We start from the raw sequence: 22,912 nt of genomic DNA, 5'->3' as shown, positions 1-22,912 counted from the left end.
TGTTCCTATGTAACACAAGCATAAAACTGAGATAATGTTACCAGAGTGGTCATCTTCAGTCCTCTAATGAGCAGGATCCAGATGCCAGTGTCTGAAATTTGTTATCTGACGTGACTGCTCACCTCCCCCTTGTCTGTGGCAGCCTTGTATCTGTAGAGCATCAGCTCTCTAACCATGTCATTGTGTGCATCTCAGGTGGTGCCTTACCGCATTTTTCACTTGCTCAGCTTGCTGTCTAAGCTGCTAAAAGATCAGCAAAAATGTCAGCCTCATCTGTATCTGGCACGGTTACTTGGTGTAGTCAATTTTACTAATCATTAACTAATGCCATATGTGTCTTAATACTGGAATACCAACTGTAAATGTACTACTGTGTCACGTGGAAAGGAAGAACGCTTGATGCACTTTCTTCCATTTCTGACAAGAAAATATTCACTAATAGCAACAGAAAAAAATTCTGAAACCACAGAGACAACAGATGACTGTAAAAACAGTGGAAAATGTAATGGGAAGAAAGAATAGATTCTGAAGAGAGTATTATTTTTCATGTGGCCCTCCTTAAAACATCTTACAAAGCAATCAAGAATTTAAATGCCATTTTAGTAAGCAGTACTGATCTGTAACAGATTAATGATTACTTTTAAACCAAATCTGATGAATATTCAAAACCGCAGTCAAAAATTATTTCCCTGTTATGCATATCAAGTTTTTGTTATTTGCAGAAAATAAACTAAGCAAAATTATTTCTTTTTCATCAGCTTCTCATAGTTTTTTGTTTTCATTAGAATTGTGGTCTTTTACATGTAGCATGTGACCAACATTTCCCTGTCTTTCTCTAGAAAAAAATTGAACTAGTCTTGAAGCAGGCAGTGTGGGCTTTTCAATAAAATAACGTCCTTTTTAAGATGTAACATTAGGTGCAAGAAAACTTTCTAATTATTAGGTAAATACAACTGCTAGAAGTAAGTGAATTTTGTTGACTAATCAAGGACTGATGTACAAGTTTCATATAATGCTATATTTGCTGTTTTTCTAGTGGCCAAATATAAATCTAAGGAACTATAAAGATGAACAATTGCACAGGTATGTAAAAATTATGTAAACTTTCTTTGAAGAAATAAATTTGGAAAACTGATTTTTACTATTGCAGTAAAATGTTCCCTAGATGTATCACATTTCTAAAGCTTAATCTGTTATATATAATCTCTTATAGATAAGAAGTTAGGGTGTAAATTTGGATAATTAGGTTGCAGTATTTGCTTTAAATAAACAGGTGTTTAAGCTTCTTTTCTATGCAAAGGTACTTTATATATTTTGTTCCTTAGGAATCATACCACCATTGCAAATGCTAAATTTAATTTTAAACCTTAGAAATGTTACTGCTTTATATTTCAAACAGTAGTATTTTATGTCAGCACTTGGAATTTTTTTACAGAGTTAAGTCTATAGTTGTACAGTTTTTTAACTATAGCTTTCATCAAAAACGAAGAGGAAATTATTTCTAGTTGGTGTTAATGTCAACAGAAGCATGTGTAATTTGTAAAAACAAACAAACAAACAAAACTCCAGTACAGCTCTGGTTCCTTTCATGTCTGTCGTCAATAAGACATTTTTATTACTTTTCTGCCTATATGGTAATAGTTTTACTAATTAGTTCTTGGATGTGCTTTTTAGCATGTGTTTCAGAAATAGATTTCATTATTTTGAAGAATAAGTCTGTGTTTATGGACATGAGAAGCTACTCCCTGAACTGAAGGGAAGTCGAAAAGATAGAATATAGGGGGAAAGGCTTGTGTGGCTCTGTTTTGAATTTTTACCAAGAGGTAGTCAGAGTACTTTTAGGAAGTATTTACAGCATAAGCAGTAGTCACACATTTTATTGGACAAAACTCAATTAAGCCCCCAGGTTTCCTTGGTCCTGTGTTCAGAGTTAAGGGTAGTGGATTACTCTTGACTTTTTCAAATATGACTGCAGTTCTGTAATTAAGTTTTTGTAATGCCTGACAGATCTACCTTCTGATGAAATATTTTGTGTTATTTTAAAGCACAAATGTGTGTTTATTTTTTGAAGAATTTCTGAGAGGAGGATCTTTGCTGAAGACTTACTTCTGTGATGCAAAACTCAAGCTACATTGCTTACTGTGATTTTAAGAAGTCTGAGAAGGTGTTAGCAATCACTGTTATGCTTCAGAAATGGTTAAGTGAGGTGTTTGGAAATAGTGTTGCTGAATAAGTGAGACTTTTTCCTGTCAAATACGAAAGTCTGTTTTTCCAGTAGTAGGAACTGTAATAGCTGAAGAAAGCTCAGCTCACAAGTTTCTTTTTTAAGCTGTTTGTTAGTCTAGATAATACCATCTTTGAAACTTGCTGCAGGACATATTACAGCAGAATAAATTATGAGAATGAGAAGGAAGCTATAGCTTCTGAAAACATCTCTATGCATTTTAAGTTCCTTTGCTTATATTGTCATGTTGAAAACCCTTTATAACACACTGTACAGCAGCATCACTGTAATTGTGTCTGGATAGAGTTGCTACTGTTACCTGCTACTCTTCTGATAGATTTTTAAGACTTATTGCCAAGAAACCAAGTTAAGTATAACCCATTTTTTTGTACTAGCATCATTTTGTATTGTGAGAATGTCTTTGTCATATGGAAAAATAGCCAAATCTGTTTTACTTTCTATAGGTTTGTGAGGAGATTGCTGTATTTTTACAAGCCTAGCAGTAAACTCTATGCTAACCTGGATCTGGACTATGCCAAGGCAAAGCAGCTTACTGTTGTGGGTTGTCAATTTACTGAATTTCTTCTTGAATCAGAGGAGGTAAGAAATTTGCAGCTACAAAACTGGAAGTAGAATTAGTAGTCTTGCTGAATGCCACCTGGAAACAGCTTAATTTCTGGTAAAGACTTCTGAGATTTTATGTGTTAAATCTAAAATTATCTGTGTAATTAAGAAATACAGTGTGAAAAATTGATGAAGATGACTATGTTTATGTAGAAGTTTTAATGAAAACAGCTTTGTTAAATGGAACTTAGAATTTGAACTAATTTTTTGTATTATTTATGCTGTGTATAACCTTGCTTTTCTAACTCCTTCTTTTGTGCTAAAGACTTTTATGCCTCAGGTCAGAGAAAAATGTCATTGAATAATATTTTACCCTTTCCTCGAAAGAGAGAATTAATTCTAAGATGTCTTCATGCTTAGCTCCTTTTATCTGCCTTAAAACTTTTTTTTTAGTCTGAATTGTTTTCCAGCCTGCATTTCTGTTTTGTGCCTGTGTTGTTTGTACATTTTAAGAAATCTAAGTACAATTTAAGAATTCTGTACAATTTAAATTAAATTTAAACTGTACAGATTTCTTAAATTTATTTAATTAAGTAAATTTACTTAAATTAATGAGTTTCAGTAAAGAAGAGACACGTTTCTACTACTAACAGACACTATTCCTCTTTATTTTGCTAGGATGGACAAGGTTACCTGGAGGAATTGGTTAAAGATATTGTACTTTGGCTCAACTCTTCATCAGGCATGAAACCTGAACGTAGTCTTCAGAATAATGGGTTACTAAATACCCTTAGCCAGCACTACTTCCTGTTTTTTGGTACTTTATCTTGTCACCCTCATGGAGTGAAAATGCTTGAAAAATGTAATGTGTTTCAGTGGTGAGTGCTTTTATTTGGCTTGAATCACACTTGCAGTGTAATAGTAATGCAAATTTTAAACTCTGTATGTGGGCCATCATCTGAAAAGCTGAAAACTTTAAGGTTATTTTGGTGTAGTTACAGGTAAAGGTCCCTATTTTTTTTCTAAGGTCTTCTAGTCTATTATTATTAAGCAGACAGAGGTGATTATGGCATAAACAGCTGTTTCCTAACCACACCTGTGAGACAGAGATGAATATCAGAAAGGTTTATAGTGTATTGAAAGATGCAGTAGGGAAATAGGAAAACAAACAAAACTCGAAACACACAAACCATGAAAAAATGACAGGTGCCATACTCTTTGTGAAGTGTTGATGTATGTTGCAATTAAAACTTCAGTCCAGTATATTTGAGTGAAGTTCTGAAGCTCAAAACTTTGTTCAGGTACAAATAAACTTAACTTCCTTGGGGAATAAATTGGCTGGTGACTAGTAATAGTTTATCAACACATAACACAAACTTTAAGTAAAAATGCAAGTGTTTTAATGTGCTCCTTTTTATCTTTTAGTATTGATTTTGTTGATTTTTAGAAAGCAAGTTTTTTACTGGCTTCAGAAAACTTGATATACAATAAAATAGAGACAGTTAATAGCACTTACTTAATGGCAAGCTTTATACACTATGTTTTACAATGAAAATTTCTTCACAGAGCTTCATGAGCATTAATTTTTGTATCTTTAATCACCAATTATGCTGACAAAATTTTTACAGAGCCATTATAAATGGTGTTGGTTTGAGGTTTTCCCCTTGCAATTAAGTGCATTATTTTGTCCCTATTTGACTTTATAGTTATAACAGTTTAAAGGTACTTCATTTCATACAAGATCATAATTCATATTCCGCATTTATAATAATAAAAATATAATTCAAAGTACTTAAGTTTAAATTATTGATGGTTCAGGTGGGTTTAAATACTAATTTTATTTTCTTCTTTTTCCCCTTCTATGCCTCCAGTCTTCTTAATCTTTGTTCTTTGAAGAACCAAGATCACTTGCTAAAACTGACTGTTTCTAGTCTGGATTATAGCAGAGATGGATTGGCAAGAGTCATCCTTTCTAAAATCCTGACAGCAGCTACTGATGTAAGTTCAGTTCGACTTATGTTCCTTTCTTATTGCCCTCCACACATTTATTTTGTTATTCAAGGTGTATGACCTTATTTTTAAGCTGTTATAAATGAAAAGGGTTCTTATTTTTGTATTCAGGGAAACGAAACTCCTACAAGTGTAGCTTTTGAATACGTTGTGAACTTCACACCCCGTATTGTATTTGTGCTCAAGAAATGAAATCCTTCAAATAGAGCTTTCCCTCATGTATGATGGAGGCTAAAGTCTTGATATGTATAACTAAGTGTAATGTGATTGTTTAGGTCAGTGGCATCTTTAATCAATTGTGAAGGCATTGCTGTCACAAACAGAAATCTCTATTTCTAGCAGCACGAAGCAAGTTAGCCTTTCTAGGAGTAGATACTGTTTTGATGATGATTGAGGTTACTTAGTAGTATTGGAACTAAGTAGATTCTGTAGCTACTGTAACGAGGGATTGGTTCAGATACAGGCATTGGGATTCGTTCTTCTGAATCAAAGAAGATGAATTGGGATAAAAAAATACAGGTGGATTTGTGAGAGGAAACATTTGACTTTAAAGGTAACATTGTTAGACAAGCAAGTACTGTTGTCAGGGAGATAGATGACAATTAAGAAGTTGAAACATAACTAGGAAGGAATGTTCATTACTTCAAATGTAGTTGTTTCTGTCATCTGAACAGACAGAATGTGTTCTAGAGTAGATACAAGACAGAAGAATGTAGGTACTGGCTTTAAACGTCTCACTGTGTTTTGGAAGAGGAGGACATAAACTCCTGAAACTGTCAAAGATACAAATCTTACGGATAAAGAGTGGAGTCTGAAAGTAATGAAAACAGTTGAGGTTGAAGGAATGACTCACTGAAAGATAAAGCTCCCTACTGACTATAATTTTTTAATTGGCTTCTAAATTCTCTTCAAAAAATATAATAATACAACAATACAAGAGATAGGGTTGGATACTTACAGTGGCCAATTTGCTTGTGATCTTAGATTGAATTTTCCCATTTGCAGTGATAGAAATAACTTTAGATAGAAATAACTGTAGTTTTAATAGATAGGGTATGTATCACAGTTGCTTGCTACAAAAAAAAACTAATTGAAAGGTGTTTTTAGAAGTTACAAATCATTAACTGCGTTAGTTATGATGAAATATCTATGAAAAGCTAAAACTTAAGGCATCATTTATTTTTCTTCTGTTCAAGAAAACATTTTCCTTGCTTTGCAGAGCTGCAGGTTGTACGCAACAAAACACTTACGAGTGTTGCTGAGAGCTAATGTAGAGTTCTTCAGCAACTGGGGGATTGAGTTACTGGTGACCCAGTTACATGATAAAAATAAAACTATTTCTTCTGAGGCACTTGATATTCTGGATGAGGCATGTGAAGACAAGGTGAGCATCCCTTCTCTTTTTAACCTCTTTTATGGTATGCTACTATTACTCTCTTCCCCACCGCCTTCCCTAGTAGCAAAGTACAAATATGCAAGAAGCTACTGATAATTTCCTTTTTCAATTGTCATTGATGGACTTAAAAAGCTTGTAAGACCCCTTTGATGAAGCTACTGCAATATTACTTACAAGAAAACATCAAATCCTGGGTATGCATTGCAGCTTATTTTGTTCATTATACTTCTTGTGAAGTAATTTATATTTAATGAAAGAAGATACGTCAAATTGATAATATTAGGATTAAGTTGGCATTTGATACTTCTTGTGAAAAACTTGTTTCATTGCAAGCAGAGTGTTGTAGTTATTACAGTTTTCAGAATTACATAGTGCTCAAATACTCTTTATGTGTTCTTAATTATTTTAGGCAAATCTTCATGCGCTTATTCAAATGAAACCAGCTCTTTCTCATCTTGGAGACAAGGGTTTGCTTCTACTCCTAAGGTAAGTGTTGAATATCCTTTTTGACTTCACACTGTGGAAACAAATAAGTATTCTTTTCACTCAAATTCTGGGAGTTGTTGAAATTAGAATGTTAACTGTCTGATGGTTTTTTACAGATTTCTGTCCATCCCAAAGGGGTTTTCGTATCTGAATGAAAGAGGTTATGTAACAAAACAGATGGAAAAGTGGCAAAAGGTAATGCTAAGAAGAAAATGTTTGCTAGATATTAGGAGGAATTGTGTAATTACGTAGATTAAAAACAGAGATTCTTAAAAATAATTGCATTTTAATGTACCTGTAAAGCTTATGCAGATACACTTATTGCATCAGTGACATAACATTTTTGCTGGAAAAGGTTGAGAGACTTACAGTTTCATAGCTTCTCTGTGTGCTTTTGATTTACCAAGTGCATGTGTGTTTTTGATTTACCAAGACCTTTATATAATTTTGGTATTTCAGCAAATATTTCAGGAGTATAGTGACCTTCTAAAATAGGTTGTTGTGGAAGGTCATTGTCTAGCGAAGTGTGCAAAGGAATGCTACTTTTCAAGTTATTTGTTACCTCTGGTTGTTGGCAATTAAAGTTAAACATAGGGCTCATGAGGGCAGAATTGGCTGATGCTGTTAGGAATTTAAGAGGAACACAAGACTATTAAAATAAATTCATATTCAAGTCATAACTTGAATAAAACTCTCCATATGTTATTTTGGTTTTGTAATTGATTATAAGAGATTGGTTTCATTCCTGTTGGTAACTGAAGAAAACAGTTTAAGTGTCACTTCCCAAGGAATACTGAAATGCGTAATGAAAAATTAAAATAATTTGAGTTTGTCAGATGTGGACTTTTTCTTTCTTCCTTTTTTTAACAAATTCCCTGAAATAATTGTGAAATCAATTACTGACTCTGCAAACTCATTGTATGTGTGAAGTACATTCATTTTCTTGAGCCCCACCTTCAGATCATAAAAAAATTCAGTCTTCCATAGGCTACCTTCCTCAATTATTTCTCCCTTATAAAGTCTCATGCTACAACACCATGTCTTGGGAATACACTTTTTTTTTTGACTGCATAACCCAAGACGCGCTATAACCCACTAGATGTACTGTGTCAACCCTTATCTGTCTTTTTACAGGAATATAACTTAAAATACGTTGAATTGATTGAAGAACAACTTAATGAAGCACTTACAACATATCGCAAACCTGTTGATGGGGATAACTATGTTCGTCGGAGCAACCAAAGGTAAATTTGGGAAAATGCGCTTTGAGGCACAAGCTGGTGGGACTGATCAGAAGAGCTGTAAACTGAAATTTTACAGTATGTAAAATTTCATACGTACTATATGTATGAATACAGTATGTGGGAGAGGGGTACCAACAGGATTTCAGTTTATTCTGTTCCTGGAGTAGTACATCAGCACAGTATGAGAAACACACAGGATCAGCTGGATGCATTGCTTAGCTCCCAGAGTGTTAACATAATTTATTTCACAGCTTTCATATAATTAGTTTCAGAGCTTTAGTAGAATTCATTTTATTAAGACTTGGTGGATTGAGTCCTATGATTGAAGTGCTGGAATGGAGGGCTACAGGCTTTTCAGGAGGGATGGGCAGATGAAGTGTCACTCTGTATAAGGAAGAGATTTGATTATTTGACTTACAGTTAGTGGTGATGTGGTTGAGAACCGCTGGGTGAGGAGTAAGGGGGATGGAAAACAAAGGAAATGATGTAGTGAGTGTCTGCTACTGATTGTCCAGCCAGGATGTTAGTACTGATGAGTCATTCTATAGACAATTAGGAGAAACTTCTGGATCAGTAGCTCTTGTTCTTACGAGCTTCCTGTGGAAGATTACAACTTCCAGGCGTCAAGTGCAAATAGCATGGTGCTATGACAAGCAGCCTTGGAAATTCTCTGTAGGAGAAAGTCTGTAGGAGATACAGACCTTCTTTTCACAGGTACTCAGTGAGCCATCTAGGAAAGAAGCTCTCCTCAGCTTGCTTGTGCATATAGGATTGTGGGTGATGTGATGGAGTGGGGTTCTCTGTGATCATGGCATGGTTAAGTTTGAAATTTTCAGTGTAATGAGAAGAAGCACAGCAGAGTTGCTACCCAGGACTTTATGAGAGCTAACTTGGGGAGCTGCTTTAGCAGACTACATTTTTGATGGCCAATGAGTCCAGAGGTGCTGGTCCATCTTTAGGAACTATCTTTTAGAAGCACAGGAGTAGGCAATCCCATGGTGTTTTAAGTCAAGCAAGCAGGGCAGAAGAAGATTCACTTTGGCTGAACAGGGAATTCCTCATGGAGCTCAAGAGGAAAAGTTATATGATCTCGAGAGGGCCACCCTTCACAGGCAGACAGGAAGACTGTACAACTGAGTCATATAAGCAAGGAGGAGGTACAAAAGGCCAAAGCTCATTCAGGACTGAAACTATGTTCTGTCATATAACAAGAAAGAGGAAGTCTGAAGAAAACACTGGATCAATACTTGCATAAGATGGTTACCTGACTTACAGGGATGAAGGAAAACACAGATGAATTAAAATTCTGTGTGTTTTTTGCCTCAGTCTTTAGCAATATTGGTGGAGCTTGGGCTGCCTGGTTCCCTGAGCCAGGGGTCCACAAATGTGGAAACTATTGTGTTCCATTTGTGGACACGAACATGGTAAGAGACCATCTGTATCAGCTGAATGTTCACCAGGTCAGCCTGGTTCCCACCAGGCTGAGGGACTAGCCTCATCAGTACTATGCCACCAATCCTGAGGGAGCAGAGCCCTCAGTGTATCAGATGTATCAGGACACATCTCTTACCATCTGCCGAAAGTGCTGTAAGTCTAGGGAAGTCCCTGCTGACTGGAATCTAGACAGTTTATTCCAATTTGCAAAAAGCACATAAGGGAAGACCCAGAGAAATACAGACCTGTTAGTCTAACCTCAGTTCCTGGAAAAATCATGTAGAAGATTATACTGGGTATTGTTGAAAGGCATTTAAAGAACAATGCAGTCATCAGGCACAGTTAACATGGGTTCACAAAGGGAAAGTTTTCTTTAACTAAGTTGTTAGCCTTCTATGATAAGGTCACCCCATCTATTGGTGAAGGGAAGGTGATGGTTGTTGTTTTCCTGGATCTTGGCAAGATTGTTCGTGCTGTCCTTCACAGTGTTGTTCTGGACAGGTTGTTGTGCTTGGGATGAGTATCTTCATGGTATGGTGGGTGAAGAACTGCCTGTGGGACTCAACCGAAAGGATTGTAGTGAACAAGGCAACATTTGCCTGGTGCTTGGTCACACCAGCAGTTTTCCTCAGGTTTCCTAATCCAGAGTCAGTTTCTTATCAACAATCTGGATGCTGGAGCTGGATATACCAGCAGCAATTTGCTGATGATCCACACTCGGAGGTGCTGTGGGTTCTGTAGAGGGACAAGAGGCTTTTGCAGAGGGATCTAGACAGATATCAGCACCGAGCAGTCTTAAGTGGGGTGAAATTTGACAAGTCCAAATTCTGAATTCTGCACCTGGGATGGAGTAACTCCGGGCACAGGGCTAAAGCGGGCTAAAGTGGGCGAGGAGTGGCCGGGCAGTGCAGGGGGAGGCGGGGCTGCCGTGCCGGGCCCGGCGTGGGCCCGCAGTGCCCGGGCAGCCCCGGGGACAAAGCCCCGCCCGGCACAGACAGGGAACGGCCCCGGGAATCGGCTGGGGCCTGCGGGGAGGGCGGGAACGTCCTTCAGGGCATCTGAGGAGGGAAACACAGCTGGAACCTCCTGTGAGGAGCACCTGAAGTCTTTGGAGAAGACTCCGGAGAAAGTCCACTTTGGAGAAAAGGAGGCTGAGGGGTGACCTCACTGCTCTCTGCAGCTTCATGAGGAAGGGAAGGGCACAGGGAGGTGCTGAGCTCTTCTCCAGGCATCCAGGGGCAGGATGCTTGGGAATGGCTCCCAGCTGAAGCAGGGGAGGTTCAGACTGGATACTAGGAAGCGTTTCCTTACCACAAGGGTTGTGGGTGGTCACATAGAAGAACAGGCGTCCTGGGACGTGGTCGATGCCCCAAGTCTGGCAGTGTTAAAGAGGCATTTGGACAGTGTCATTAGCAATAGGCTTTAACTCTTAGTCAGCCCTGAAGTGATCTGGCAGTTGGATTAGACAATGATTGTACATCCCTTACAATTGAAACAGGTTGTTCATTTCTAAATTCCTCAAAAGAATTCTCTGAAAAGAATTCTCTGAAAAAAATCAAGACTAAGTAATTGTATTACATTGCAGTGTAATTTATTTTAGAATAAAATATTTGAAGTGTTGGGAAACCTATGTATATTTCTCTTTCTGACAGATTACAGCGACCACATGTCTACCTGCCAGTTCACCTTTATGGCCAACTGGTGCACCATAAAACAGGCTGCCATTTATTGGAGTCTCAGGTGAGGATAATAATCCTTTATAACTTGAAATATTTTAAAGATCACTGTAAACCTTTTGAAAAAAGATTTTAAAAGAGGCATTTAAATAAGCATTGCAGAAGAAGTTGATTATGAGTCTTAAGTTGTGAAGACAGTCTGCCATCTAATCTAAAGTAAAATTCCTTCCCTACACTGAAATACCAACAAAATACCTTTCAACATTTGTCTTAAAATGATTAACAAAATCTTAGCATGGAAAGCCAATTCATAAATAGAATAAATTGTTAGTCTCTTTGGATTGTATATTGACAGTTATAATGTGGTAAAACTATACCTATCCTTTTAAGCATACAAAAATAGGGAGATGAGGGAATAAAATCTTTCTAATATTTTGAAAATCTAAGAAAACAAACCCTAAGCTGTAATTGCTTAAATTCACTTTTTATATGGGTTGCTAAAATGATTTAATGAATTGACGATGCTTTTTGAAAAGTTCAAGAGAGAATGTATATATTGCAGTGTGTTAGCTTGACTAATCTATCATCTTTATAATATCTAAATTAACTTCATGCAATCTGTGATTTCATTAAAATTTTCTTCTGCATTATCACTGCTGTTAATTTATGGTTATTCTTCCAGAATTACAACTTTCTTCCTAGAGTGCACTGTTTAAATTATTGCCTTAATTTCTACTATAAATGCTAGAGAACCTGTTTGACTGAAGTCTTCTATTCGTTTTCAGCTTAGTATTTTCTTCTTCCATTTCTCTCTTTCAGAGTATTGTTACAGATCTAAGTTACACTGTTCGTTCCCCAATGCTGGATAAGTGGGAAGGAATTAAGCAGCTGAAAGCAGCCCTTTGGGCCTTGGTTAGTAATATATTTACAAAGTTTTGTAGTTATTTAGTTCTCTTATAACTGTTGATTCTTAAATAACTAACCAAAATTCTATAAAAACAAGAAATTAGGGGTTTTTTTTCAAAAAATGTGTGAATTTTCCAAGTTGACATTTTGTTCTATAACTATACTTTCAGCTGAAAATGGTTCACTGCACCTGTTTCATTCTGAGGTTTTAATAATCACTCTGTCTTTTTCTCTTTTTAACAATGACACATTGCCATATGAATATTGGTATGGAACTGGTAGTTACAAGTTAAAAGTTGCCATGGTCTGAGTTTAATGTATTTGCGGTAGTAGTCCCTAATGTTTCTGCAAGGATGTTGGCTGCCAGTGTTGATCCATGTGGTCAGGACACCCTGGTACTTGGGACAGGCAAAAACACAGTGTTGGTGTATATCCAAGCTACACTTCTAAATGTTCTTCTTGTCTTCCCCGAAGTTAATTTTGGAACATTTGTCCAAGGTGACTATTACTGGAAGATACTGTAAGTATGTAACAAGACGCCTGTGTAAGAGGAATGTAAAATGAATAAACCAAGATCGTGCTGCCGGCTATAGCAGAACTTGTAAAGTGAGGAATACATAGTAGTTCTAACTTAGAGCAGCTTTAATTATACACAGTGTGCTGAGGGCTTTTTTGTATTAGCGCAGCTAGGAAGTGCTGGATCTCAGATCTTTTAACTGCTTTGAGAAGATGTGGCTTCAAACTCTATTACCAGCAGAAGAAATTGTTAAAGCTTTACATTGATAGTGCTGCAGATCACATTAAGATCAAAATTTACTTGATGAATTTCATTCCAGGGCAATATTGGATCATCAAATTGGGGTCTTAACTTGCTTCAAGAGGAGAATGTAATTCCTGATATAATGGCACTTGCTCAACATTGTGAGGTTCTGTCTGTTAGAGGGTATGTGTATCTGATTTATACATAAAATTTTCAGGTGGTACTTGTGATCAGTTTTCAAATAGGTTTACCTGATTTACACGAATACAGATTTGTACTTTATTGGAAACCAGTTATTAAAGTCACTGATAATCAATCTCAGTTCTCTGTAACTGCAGAATCTGTAAAGTCTGAAAGAATATGCCATAAACAAATGAAATCTATGAAAAAAAGGTTGATACTACTTTTCTCCTGTTCTATAAAACAAAATACTTGCTGCTTATATCTCTGTCGAGAATTTATTATTCCATCTTTTTATTAAATAGCTTTTTAAAATATTTAAAAGCATAAGTAGATGGTATTTTGTCTAATATTGCTATTACATAATTGGTCTTTCTTTTGAAAGGTACTTTTCTACTTCATGTAATCAGACTCTTGTGATAATTTTTATTTTTCATAGTATGTTGTTCTCAGATATATTTATGAATTTCTTAATCTTACACTGAATTGTTAGTTTTGTGAAGTTTCTCCTGATTTGGTTTGAAATTGTTTCCTTTCAAATGTGAAGTAATTTTAGTTACATTAAGTGCTATTATTGTTGCTCTCTTTTCTGTATGTACATTAAATACAGAACCTGTGTCTACGTGCTTGGTCTAATAGCCAAAACTAAACAAGGATGTGACATTTTGAAGCATCACAACTGGGATGCAGTGAGACACAGTCGTAGACAGCCTTGGCCAGTGGTCCCTGATGACATGGAGCAGCTCTGCAATGAACTTTCTTCCATACCCAGCACTCTTAGCTTGAACTCTGAGTCTACCAGTTCTAGGCACAACAGTGAAAGCGAATCTGCTCCATCAAGTAAGTAACCAGAATAGCAAAACAAGCAAACAGGAGAAAAATGAACAAGCAAACAAAAAAACCCTGCCAAGAGCCCTATTGGGGTTCCTAATACTTCTGAGAGTCCAGCCTTGCAGAGAAATTACTTAATAATAACAAGACGACTTCTCTGGACATGCTTTGTAAACTAAAATGTTTTAATAACGACAAAAATAATAAACATTATTGAACAAAGAAATACAAGCTGAACACAGTGTAGAAAACACTCTTACACTGGCTAAGGCAGTCCAAAAAAGCCTCGAGCACCTCTCTGCTGTCTTTTTAGTACTGGATTGTTTAGGTGGATTGTTTGCCACCTTGCCCAGTGAAATTGACAACAGGCTTTGAGGTGCACTCCCAAAGCCCAATCACTGTCTCTGTGCTGGCACTGAGCCAGTTACATTGAGAAGGCTGTAGAAAAATCTACATGTTCCAAGGTAAGCTGAAACTCTTCCCCCTATATAGAGACACCCGCTTGGGTGTGGAAATGCACTGCTACAGAGCCCAACTCAACACAAACAGCATTTTGGTGTTCTTACCAACTTCTTGTGAGGATGAGGTTCAGACCAATGGTGTAAAGGTGGTCTTGCAATAAAACAATACAACCAATAGGACAGTTATGTTCATTCAGAGAGATGCAGACAAGTCAGAGGGAGTAAAACAGTATCTCAGCTTCACATTTGGTGTACAAGAAGAATTTTCACATAAGGTAATTTTTGTGTTGAGTCATAGGAGTTTACTGTAACATACTGCAGAAACCACCATGCTTAGGTATAAAGACACTTGGTTCTCAAAGGAGTATTCTAGAAATAAGTATTTCTGTTCTCTGGGTGTACACACACACATGAAATTTTGCTGTATTTAAACCATTATGTATTTCAAGTACCTTGTGCAGTTTATTTTTTCTATGGATACTTGGAATTTATATTAAGACATATACCATATTTAGGTGTTATTAAATGAGTTCTTAGGTTGTAATCCCAGTAGCTGAATGGTTGCACTGAAATAAGATAGTGTGGGTTTTCTTTTGAAGCAATGAGATCTTCAGCTCAGTTACTCCTCGAGATAGCAAATTTGCACCAAGTTCAGCAGAAAAAAAGAGGAGTTAAAGTTGCAGTACATTGCATTTACTCCAGTTGCATAGACTCCTGGTTGGGCTTCTATAGAATGGCTTCCTATTTTTCAGTGTAATTTGTAGACTTTGAAGAAATGCTTATTTTGTGTGACAAAGTCTTGTATAATTTCAGGTATGTTCATCATGGAGGATGACCGTTTTGGTAGTACTTCCACCAGTACTTTCTTCCTAGATATTACTGAAGATGCAGAACAAATATTTTATGACAGACCTGGACCTTCAAAGGACAAAGACCGTAGTCCCTTTCCTTTCTTTTCTTCTAGCAGACTTGTAAAAAATCGCATTCTAAACTCTCTTACATTACCTAATAAAAAACACAGAAGTAGCAGTGATCCGAAAGGAGGAAAGCTGACATCATCTGACAGTAAATCAGGCCTGAGGCGAAATCGTACTGTAACAGAACCAAGTGGTAGCATAGACTTTCCTGCTGGGGAGGAATTGACCCCTGTTTTCAGAGTTCCAAAAATCCAGACTTTACGATTAGAAACTTCTTTTGTTGGAAGTAAGCATGTGGAAGATACTGATTGTACTCAGAGTATCGGAGAAAATGATCTGAAGCTGCCAAAAGGTCTTGGAAATGAAATTCATCGGGAGAACACAAGCAAAGAAAGGCTAATAGGAGATGGGACTACACAAACACATTTCAAGAGTCGTAGCTTAAGTTTCAATACAGATACCACAACAAGTGGCATAAGTTCAATGAGCTCTAGCCCTTCAAGGGAGACTGTAGGTGTGGACACTACAAATGTCGATACTGACTGTGGAAGTTTGAGTACTGTTGTAAGCACAAAAACAGTTAAACCAAGTCACTGTTCAACGCCACAGTCTAACCACCTGCCTCTCTCAAAATCCAACTCTGTATCCCTGGTTCCACCAGGGTCTTCTCATACCCTTCCCAGAAGAGCCCAGTCTCTTAAAGCTCCTTCTCTTGCTACGATAAAAAGCCTTGCTGACTATAACTTCAGCTACACAAGTTCTCGAGATGCATTTGGCTATGCTACACTAAAGCGCCTGCAGCAGCAAAGGATGCACCCCTCACTGTCTCACTCAGAAGCCCTGGCATCTCCAGCAAAGGATGTGCTGTTTACTGACACTATCACCATGAAGTCTGGCAGCCTGGATTCTCGACTAACCCCAAACCGGTAAGAAATTATTATGTGCTCGTTTCTTACTTCAGTGCTGTAAGAACAACTTAAGTGTCTTCCTAGTACTTTTTTTTATCTGCACATAAAAGGGATAGTAGTTGCAAGGGGATTCATAACTTCACTGAAAGCAGTACTGGTATTAAGTGAATAACAGAAGGATAATTCTCAACTTCATAAGTGCTGTCAGGCTCAACCCTTTATAATGCTGTTGGTGACAAAGGAAAAAGTTTCCTTTTATCACATATACTTCCTGTTTTAACTTCTATAATATAAAAAATGCAGTTGCACTGCTAACGTTATTAAAGTTGCAAACACACTGAATTGCCCATGAAGTCAGAGCCGTATTTCAGAAGAGAATTTTCTCTATGTCACTTGGGGAGGTTTTAGGACAGGGCCTCCTGCCAATATGCTATATTTGTGTTCACTGTGGCACAGAGGCCAGTGATGAGATACTGGTACCACTGATAGGAATGTCAGTTTGGCTTCTTAGCTACAGCAGATCAAAGATTTTACTCATAACGTTTATTTTTAGATGACAGTGTCACCTCTTTATTTTTGGGCAATATTGGATGTTCTGAAGACTAATTAGATAGTTACATAAGATGTCTAGCTCTTGACATTGACACTGTTTCCAACTGCAACAGTCACTGCTTAATAACCTTCCCTTAAAAGCTCTTGTATGAATTTTTTCCTTCACGTCATCTTTCAGCTAGTGCATTGGATTTTCACATTACTGTTAAAATGGAAAAGGCACTTTTTATCTCTGTTCTTACCTTATCATCTCTCAAATGAGAGATAAGGGAGATGCTACTGGTTTGTGAGTCACCTGGTTACTGCAGAAAAAGCAAATGCTCAGTCCTTGAGCTGCCCTCCTCATACACAGTTGACTGTATATGCCCTGATTAGAAGAAACACCCATTTGTTGGTATTTTCACATTCTGGAAAGATACCATGAAAGATGCCTTTGCTGAAGTAAGTTAGAGCTAGACTATGTTGGTTAGATTAAGGATGATTTAGTAGTGACCCTGCACTATCCTGGAAATCGGAAGTGCCATTTCTTGCTGTCACTGGCGTACTGTGGTGGTGCAGGAACAAGTGGGTTTCATGTCAGTGGGAGAACAGGCTCTGTAACGGCTGTCAGTAATGTTTTACCATTCCTTGCAGCCACGCCCTTGATGTGCAGAGCAGCCTTGCTGCAGTGGACTTTGATCCTGCACCCAGTGTCATACTGACTATTCCTGGTGCTTAGCTGTCCATGTTCTCTTGTGTCAGTGGAGTCAAGGATTTGAGCTGACCTGCTTAACACTGAACTGAAATGTCTAGAGTGCTTGTGTCTCTGAGAAGGTTAAATAACTGCAGACATGCATACTCAAGAGAGATTCAGATTGTGTTAGTTGCTAATATAATTGATTGGAAAGACTGCAGTGACACTAGTACATGTGTTTTTTTCTTGCTGATTATTCTGTGTCCCTGCTGAAATACTATGATCCTTATAATTTCAGATTGTACTTACTAATAAATTCAGAGCATGTTTACTGGTCCAGCTAAAACTGTCCTCATCTAATTTTTAAAAATAAAATAGAAAGCAAAATTCTGTCCTTTTTAACTACCATATCAATCTTCTTGTCAGACTTCAGAAAACTTTTATTTATGGTTATTGAAAGATTCATGTATTAGTAGCAACTAACAGTCATAGATACACTTTTGCAATGATTGTAGTTGTTCTTTTTATTCAGAAGGTTAAAAAGCCTTTTTCTTTACATAGATTTTGTAAGGCTAAATTTCCCACCTTTGTCTTTAAAGACCAACCAGAAATACTAACATGCATATCTTGTATCCTGGTGCTGGCTCTCACCCTATTGCCTGCAGACATTCCTTCATGAAAACTTTGTGGTGTTTATCACTACTAATGCTGTATCTGTTACCTTTTCTAGGAAAAGCAGAGACAAACCTTTGGGATTAATACTTTTATCGTTAATTTACCTTGAGAGTAATTATAGAATGTTTTATTATTAAGTATTTAATGCAGTTAGTAATTTTTTGAGTTTTATGATTACACAATTATTTAGGTTGGAAAAGACCCTTCAGATTGAGCCCAGCTATTAACACAACATGCCCAATTCCTCCACTAAACCATGTCCCTAAGTGCCACATTTACATGTCTTTTACATGTCTTTTAAATGTCTTCAGGGATGATGACTCAACTACTTCCCTGGGCAGACTGTTCCAATGCTTGACAACCCTTTCAGTGAAGAAGTTTTTTTTAACAGCCAATCTAAACCTCCTGTGGCACAACTTGAGGTCTTTTCCCTCTTTTTTTTTGAAGTATGGCTTAACTTCTGTTGTGAGTCCACTGCTACTGTCATTAACGTTAGTCAGAATTACCAACAAGAAAACTATTGATATCCTGTCAGTTGTATTTTGTGCATTTCCGTTGCATAATAATTTCTTGAACCTTCCATGGTCAAACTTTGATAATTTAATTTTATCTCAATATAAATCCTATCTGTAGGGATAAGCAGATACTTTATTACCCATCTGAAATAAAAAATAGATGGAAAACTTCTTCCAAGGCCAAAAGTTAAAAAATCAAATTTACTTTACCCTTGCTTTATTATAATTTGCAATAAAAATTCACTGTTCTTGAGATGTGTCTTTTTATTAGGAAGCTTCAATCCAATGCATATAGGCCATCTACATAGATTGGTTATCAGAAAACATTTTTAGGCTTTTATGTTTGATGAGAAGTAAAATGACAGATGGCCAAATGTGAAATTTCCATCATCAGGGCTCTGGTCAGCACTGAGGACTTGTTCTCCAGCCTCCTTGCTCCTGTCTCATTTTCCCATCCTATTTCTTTGTTCTTCAAGCTATGTGTCAGTCAGGTCCACTCACTGTACAGGTTTAAGTTTGTTCTTGGTGTGTTCATGTTGAGCAAATACTTCCTCTGTGTCTGGGTGACCTTCTGAGTGGCTCCTTTGAAGTACAGGAGAAAAAATATTCCTTGTGTGTACCACTGGTAGGCTCAAGGTGTGCATTTGCAGGGAGGTGCCTGCTCAGCTCCAAGTTTGTGAATATCCAGGAAATACACATTCAGTGCATAGGTACATTTCAAAATTAGGTAGTTAGGAGTTTACAAGCCCAAATCTTTATAAGCTGTGTCTGGACTGTAAATATTCAAAGCTAGAATGCTGAAGAAAATGCATGAGTTTGCAGGATGGGTAGGAGTTCCTGTACCAAGAATTATAAAGAAGAAATTTTTACTTCAGGAACTGCCAAACCATGCAAGACAATATGAGGCAGAAAAAACCATGAGCCTATAGCTATAATTTGTCCTAACAAGCTCTGAGATCTGCAGTGGGAAGATGAGGATGGTCTTTGTGTCAGCAGTCCTTCTTACTTGTAAAGTGCCAGAATGAGAGAGTAACTGCAGTAGTGATTTGTTTGTTTCAATGTTACAGGTTCATGAAAGCTTTAAGTTATGCTTCGTTAGATAAAGAAGATTTATTAAGTCCTATTAACCAAAACACACTTCAGCGTTCCTCCTCTGTTCGCTCCATGGTTTCTAACGCTACCTACGGTAGCTCTGATGATTACATTGGCCTTGCTCTCCCGGTGGATATCAACGAAATATTTCAGGTATGTGTGTATTAACTGATTTGGTTCCCTTGCATTTCCATACTGAAAGGCAGCCAACTGTTGCCTTTTCAACAGAATAGATTCAGTCTAGAGAAATGAGGAAGAATGGATGTGGTACTTTAAAGAAATGCATTTTGGACTAGAGTTGCTTTTCTAACTGTTCTTCTAACCTGTTTACACAAGATTACTAGGCTGGTTTGTGTTAAGGACAAATAATGGCAAAGACTATTAGAGAAGTGGTGACAAATTTGCTGTCATAAGATTTTTAGTTGACATCTGGCTTTTATAGTAAGCTGTCATAGTCTGTGCACATTCATTAATTCTGCTTTAGCCAACCAATAATTGACATATTCATCAGTTACCTATAAATTATGTGCATAATCACACAGTTAACTCCCTGCTGCCATGATCTATATTAAATAATAGATTATATATATATATATATCATTATAGTATTAAATTATACTGTCTTAACTTTGAAGATACATATATATACGTTAAAACAGATTATTTTCAGTGTCTCAGCAAATCTCTTCCTCTTTTTACTTGGTAGAAACATATTCCCATTTAACAAACTGATGCATCATAGGGTTTAATATTCTGTTACTTAATTATCAAAACCAGGATGTGGTCTATGTCAAAGGTAAAAGTAGGCTTCCTTATCTTTATTTTACTTAGTCTTTGCCTTTCAAATCTAAATAAATTTCTTACGAATCTCAAAAAATTGCTAAACATGGAGCAAAATCGTGTTATATTGTGTATCAGCTTCTGTTTTTCCTTTGTGAAATGACTACTTTTCCTTTCTGCTTCACAGTCTTTGTGACATTTTTGTTACCTCATCTCTCAGATCTTTTTGTAGCTGAGACATGTCTCAGCTCTACATCCTACAGGTAGCATTTTACATGTCCTTGTTGCTTTTGTACTGCATTCCCAGGATCTCCAGTGGTGTAGTGTGATCATGGACAGATTAGAGATTATGAATGGCCCCTGTGGTCACTGGTTTCCTTACAGCCTATCACCACCATTTTAACATTTGCTAACTCTTCATGAGCCTTTGTTAATAAGTATTCATTCACAAATGTGTATTTTTCTCATTTGGCTTTTCTTTAGTACTTAGGAGCTCATTCTTAATTTCTTCCTCTTACAATAATATTTTTCCTGAAGTAAAAGATAGGCAACATTTAATTTCCTCATAAAATCGATATTTTTTTTCTTTAATTTAATTTTCACTTGGGTATTCCAGGTAAAGGAAACTCCATATTTCCAGAAGAAAACTACACCTCCATTTGATGAGCATGGATCTAGGGTCTTTACATCTGATGCAGGAGGTACTGGTTTTACTCCTCTCCTATAGCTTTCTGTTGTTTATTGGTATATTGGGGGGTTGTTGATTTATTTGTTAATTTTTCTTTACGGAAAACATCATTTTAGCTGTTAAACTTTGAGGATTGTTTTCTGGAATCAGGATAGTAGGCTATTAATTCCCTGTTTTACTTAGTTTGAGCTAATGTGTTGCTGCAAAGTTTGGTCCTGCTCTAAAAAAGGAAGGAGGAAAGCCTGCATATCTCTGATAATGTGAGCTAATGCTGCTCAAAGTCTGGTAGTGATGCTGTATTACAGGAAGTAACAAATTTTAAGCTTAGAAAAATATGAATGCTACATATTGAACTATTTCCCTTTGATTACACGTTCATTTATAGGAACCTATTACATGTTAGATGTGTATTTCGGACAGTAAATTGTCTTTCTGTGATGCATCCATGACAATTGATCAGTGGAGGTGATGGGACGAGAGAATTGCAGGTGCTCTAATGCTTGGCTTGCTCTGGAATGTACCTCCTATTTAGTCTAGAGAAGTCAGAGATCTGTAGGGTCTTAGTATGTGTCTTTTCAACTGAAAAAAGAAGGCTCGACACTGTTTTTTAATAGTTTCTTAGGATAGCTGTTGTGCTAAGTTTTGTTTTCCCTTTCATAATTAATATTATACACAAAGTTGATATTGCTGGAAGTGTGTTTCTGTAGTTTGCTAAGTTTCAGTGTAAAGTAACTCTTGTTCAAAATTGTATTTGTTTGTTTTTTCCACCCAGGGAAGAGCATGTCACTAAAGTGTCTTCTGCTTGTTTCTGCATTGCTGAGTCTAGTTTCTTCCTGTCACGGCCACTAAGTTACAGTTTTTTAAGTTGTGTTTGTTTTTGCGTTGGTGCATGTGTAATTTCAGCATCTGGTATATTGTTGTATTAATCTCGTTTGACAGTATGAAAATTGGTAATGTATTGGTGTTATGTGGGTATTGGTAATGTTGATACCATGTCAGGATTTACCACTCACCTTCTTACAGTGTGTGTACTTAGAAGTTGAATTCTGTCCTTTGCAATGTTTTGTTATGTATAATAAGTTGGGACTAAAATTTGTTGTCTCTTTCTCAAATGCTAACAATCTTAGGAGCTTAACTACTAAAAAAGAAATCCCAAAACTCTATAGGTCTTCACATGCACTCCATCCTCAGCCTTAAAAGGCTTGGAAATGGAAATTATTTGAAAGAGTTAGTGTTGGTTGCTTGGTTTTGTGGGGGTTTTTTTGATAACTGAATCTTATCTACAGGTCTTCCATCAGGTGCGAGTGATGTTGTCAAAAGCCCTTTTCAGATGCTCCGCCAGCAGATCAGTCTCACAGAAATAATGAACACCAGCCGCTCAGATGCCTGTCAGTTCTTGGAAGGTACAGAGGACACAGGGCTCCAGGAGCACACAGATGAGAACTGTCTTTACTGTGTCTGCATTCAGATTCTGGGTTATCAGCCCAACACCAAAGTGAGCTCTTCCTACAATCGTACAGGTCAGTGTTCCTTGTGGAGAAGTGTGATAAAGCTGGGCGAACATACTGGCTTTTGTTATCTTTAAATAATCTGGAAGGGGTTTTGTTTGACTATTGACCTTTAAATTATTTCTCTAATAAGCTCATTGTGCAACCAGTGGTATTGCTGTGGTCATTTCCAGCTTTCCACTTTTTAATGTTAGTAGGATTGGGTGCCTGCATGTTTCTTTAATATATCCTAAGAGCGTGTCAAAATACAAATCTTACTTAGTACTTAAAATGCATGTTCTGAAAGATGACACTTGCTGTTCAGCTAATGAAAAGTCTGACATCAAATCAAGTCTGTGCCATGAAATACAACAAAGGAAATCTGTGGAGTCTGTTGAAGCTGAGCTGTCACACTTCTGGGGTTTAGTCATCCTCTCATATTTTGAGATTCAG

The 22,912-nt window shown here is 36.9% G+C and overlaps 1 protein-coding gene across 2 annotated transcripts in view; it reads left to right on the top strand.

Annotated features, from left to right (window-relative positions):
• Window positions 1-22,912, top strand: part of RICTOR (RPTOR independent companion of MTOR complex 2) — a 77,880-nt gene that overhangs the window by 47,469 nt on the left and 7,499 nt on the right. For both annotated transcript variants that reach the window (XM_063423651.1, XM_063423650.1), the window contains exons 19-34: window positions 1,037-1,083; window positions 2,689-2,824; window positions 3,467-3,666; window positions 4,660-4,786; window positions 6,018-6,182; window positions 6,604-6,680; window positions 6,797-6,875; window positions 7,815-7,924; window positions 11,011-11,098; window positions 11,854-11,946; window positions 12,777-12,883; window positions 13,491-13,720; window positions 14,986-16,015; window positions 19,480-19,657; window positions 20,901-20,985; window positions 22,259-22,492. In XM_063423651.1, the coding sequence (XP_063279721.1) occupies window positions 1,037-1,083; window positions 2,689-2,824; window positions 3,467-3,666; window positions 4,660-4,786; window positions 6,018-6,182; window positions 6,604-6,680; window positions 6,797-6,875; window positions 7,815-7,924; window positions 11,011-11,098; window positions 11,854-11,946; window positions 12,777-12,883; window positions 13,491-13,720; window positions 14,986-16,015; window positions 19,480-19,657; window positions 20,901-20,985; window positions 22,259-22,492 (2,986 nt within the window). The remainder of the gene's footprint in view (window positions 1-1,036; window positions 1,084-2,688; window positions 2,825-3,466; window positions 3,667-4,659; window positions 4,787-6,017; window positions 6,183-6,603; window positions 6,681-6,796; window positions 6,876-7,814; window positions 7,925-11,010; window positions 11,099-11,853; window positions 11,947-12,776; window positions 12,884-13,490; window positions 13,721-14,985; window positions 16,016-19,479; window positions 19,658-20,900; window positions 20,986-22,258; window positions 22,493-22,912) is intronic.

The sequence above is a fragment of the Prinia subflava genome, chromosome Z (assembly GCF_021018805.1).
Source record: "Prinia subflava isolate CZ2003 ecotype Zambia chromosome Z, Cam_Psub_1.2, whole genome shotgun sequence".
Lineage (NCBI taxonomy): Eukaryota > Metazoa > Chordata > Aves > Passeriformes > Cisticolidae > Prinia > Prinia subflava.
This window is presented reverse-complemented; position numbering and strand designations above follow the sequence as displayed.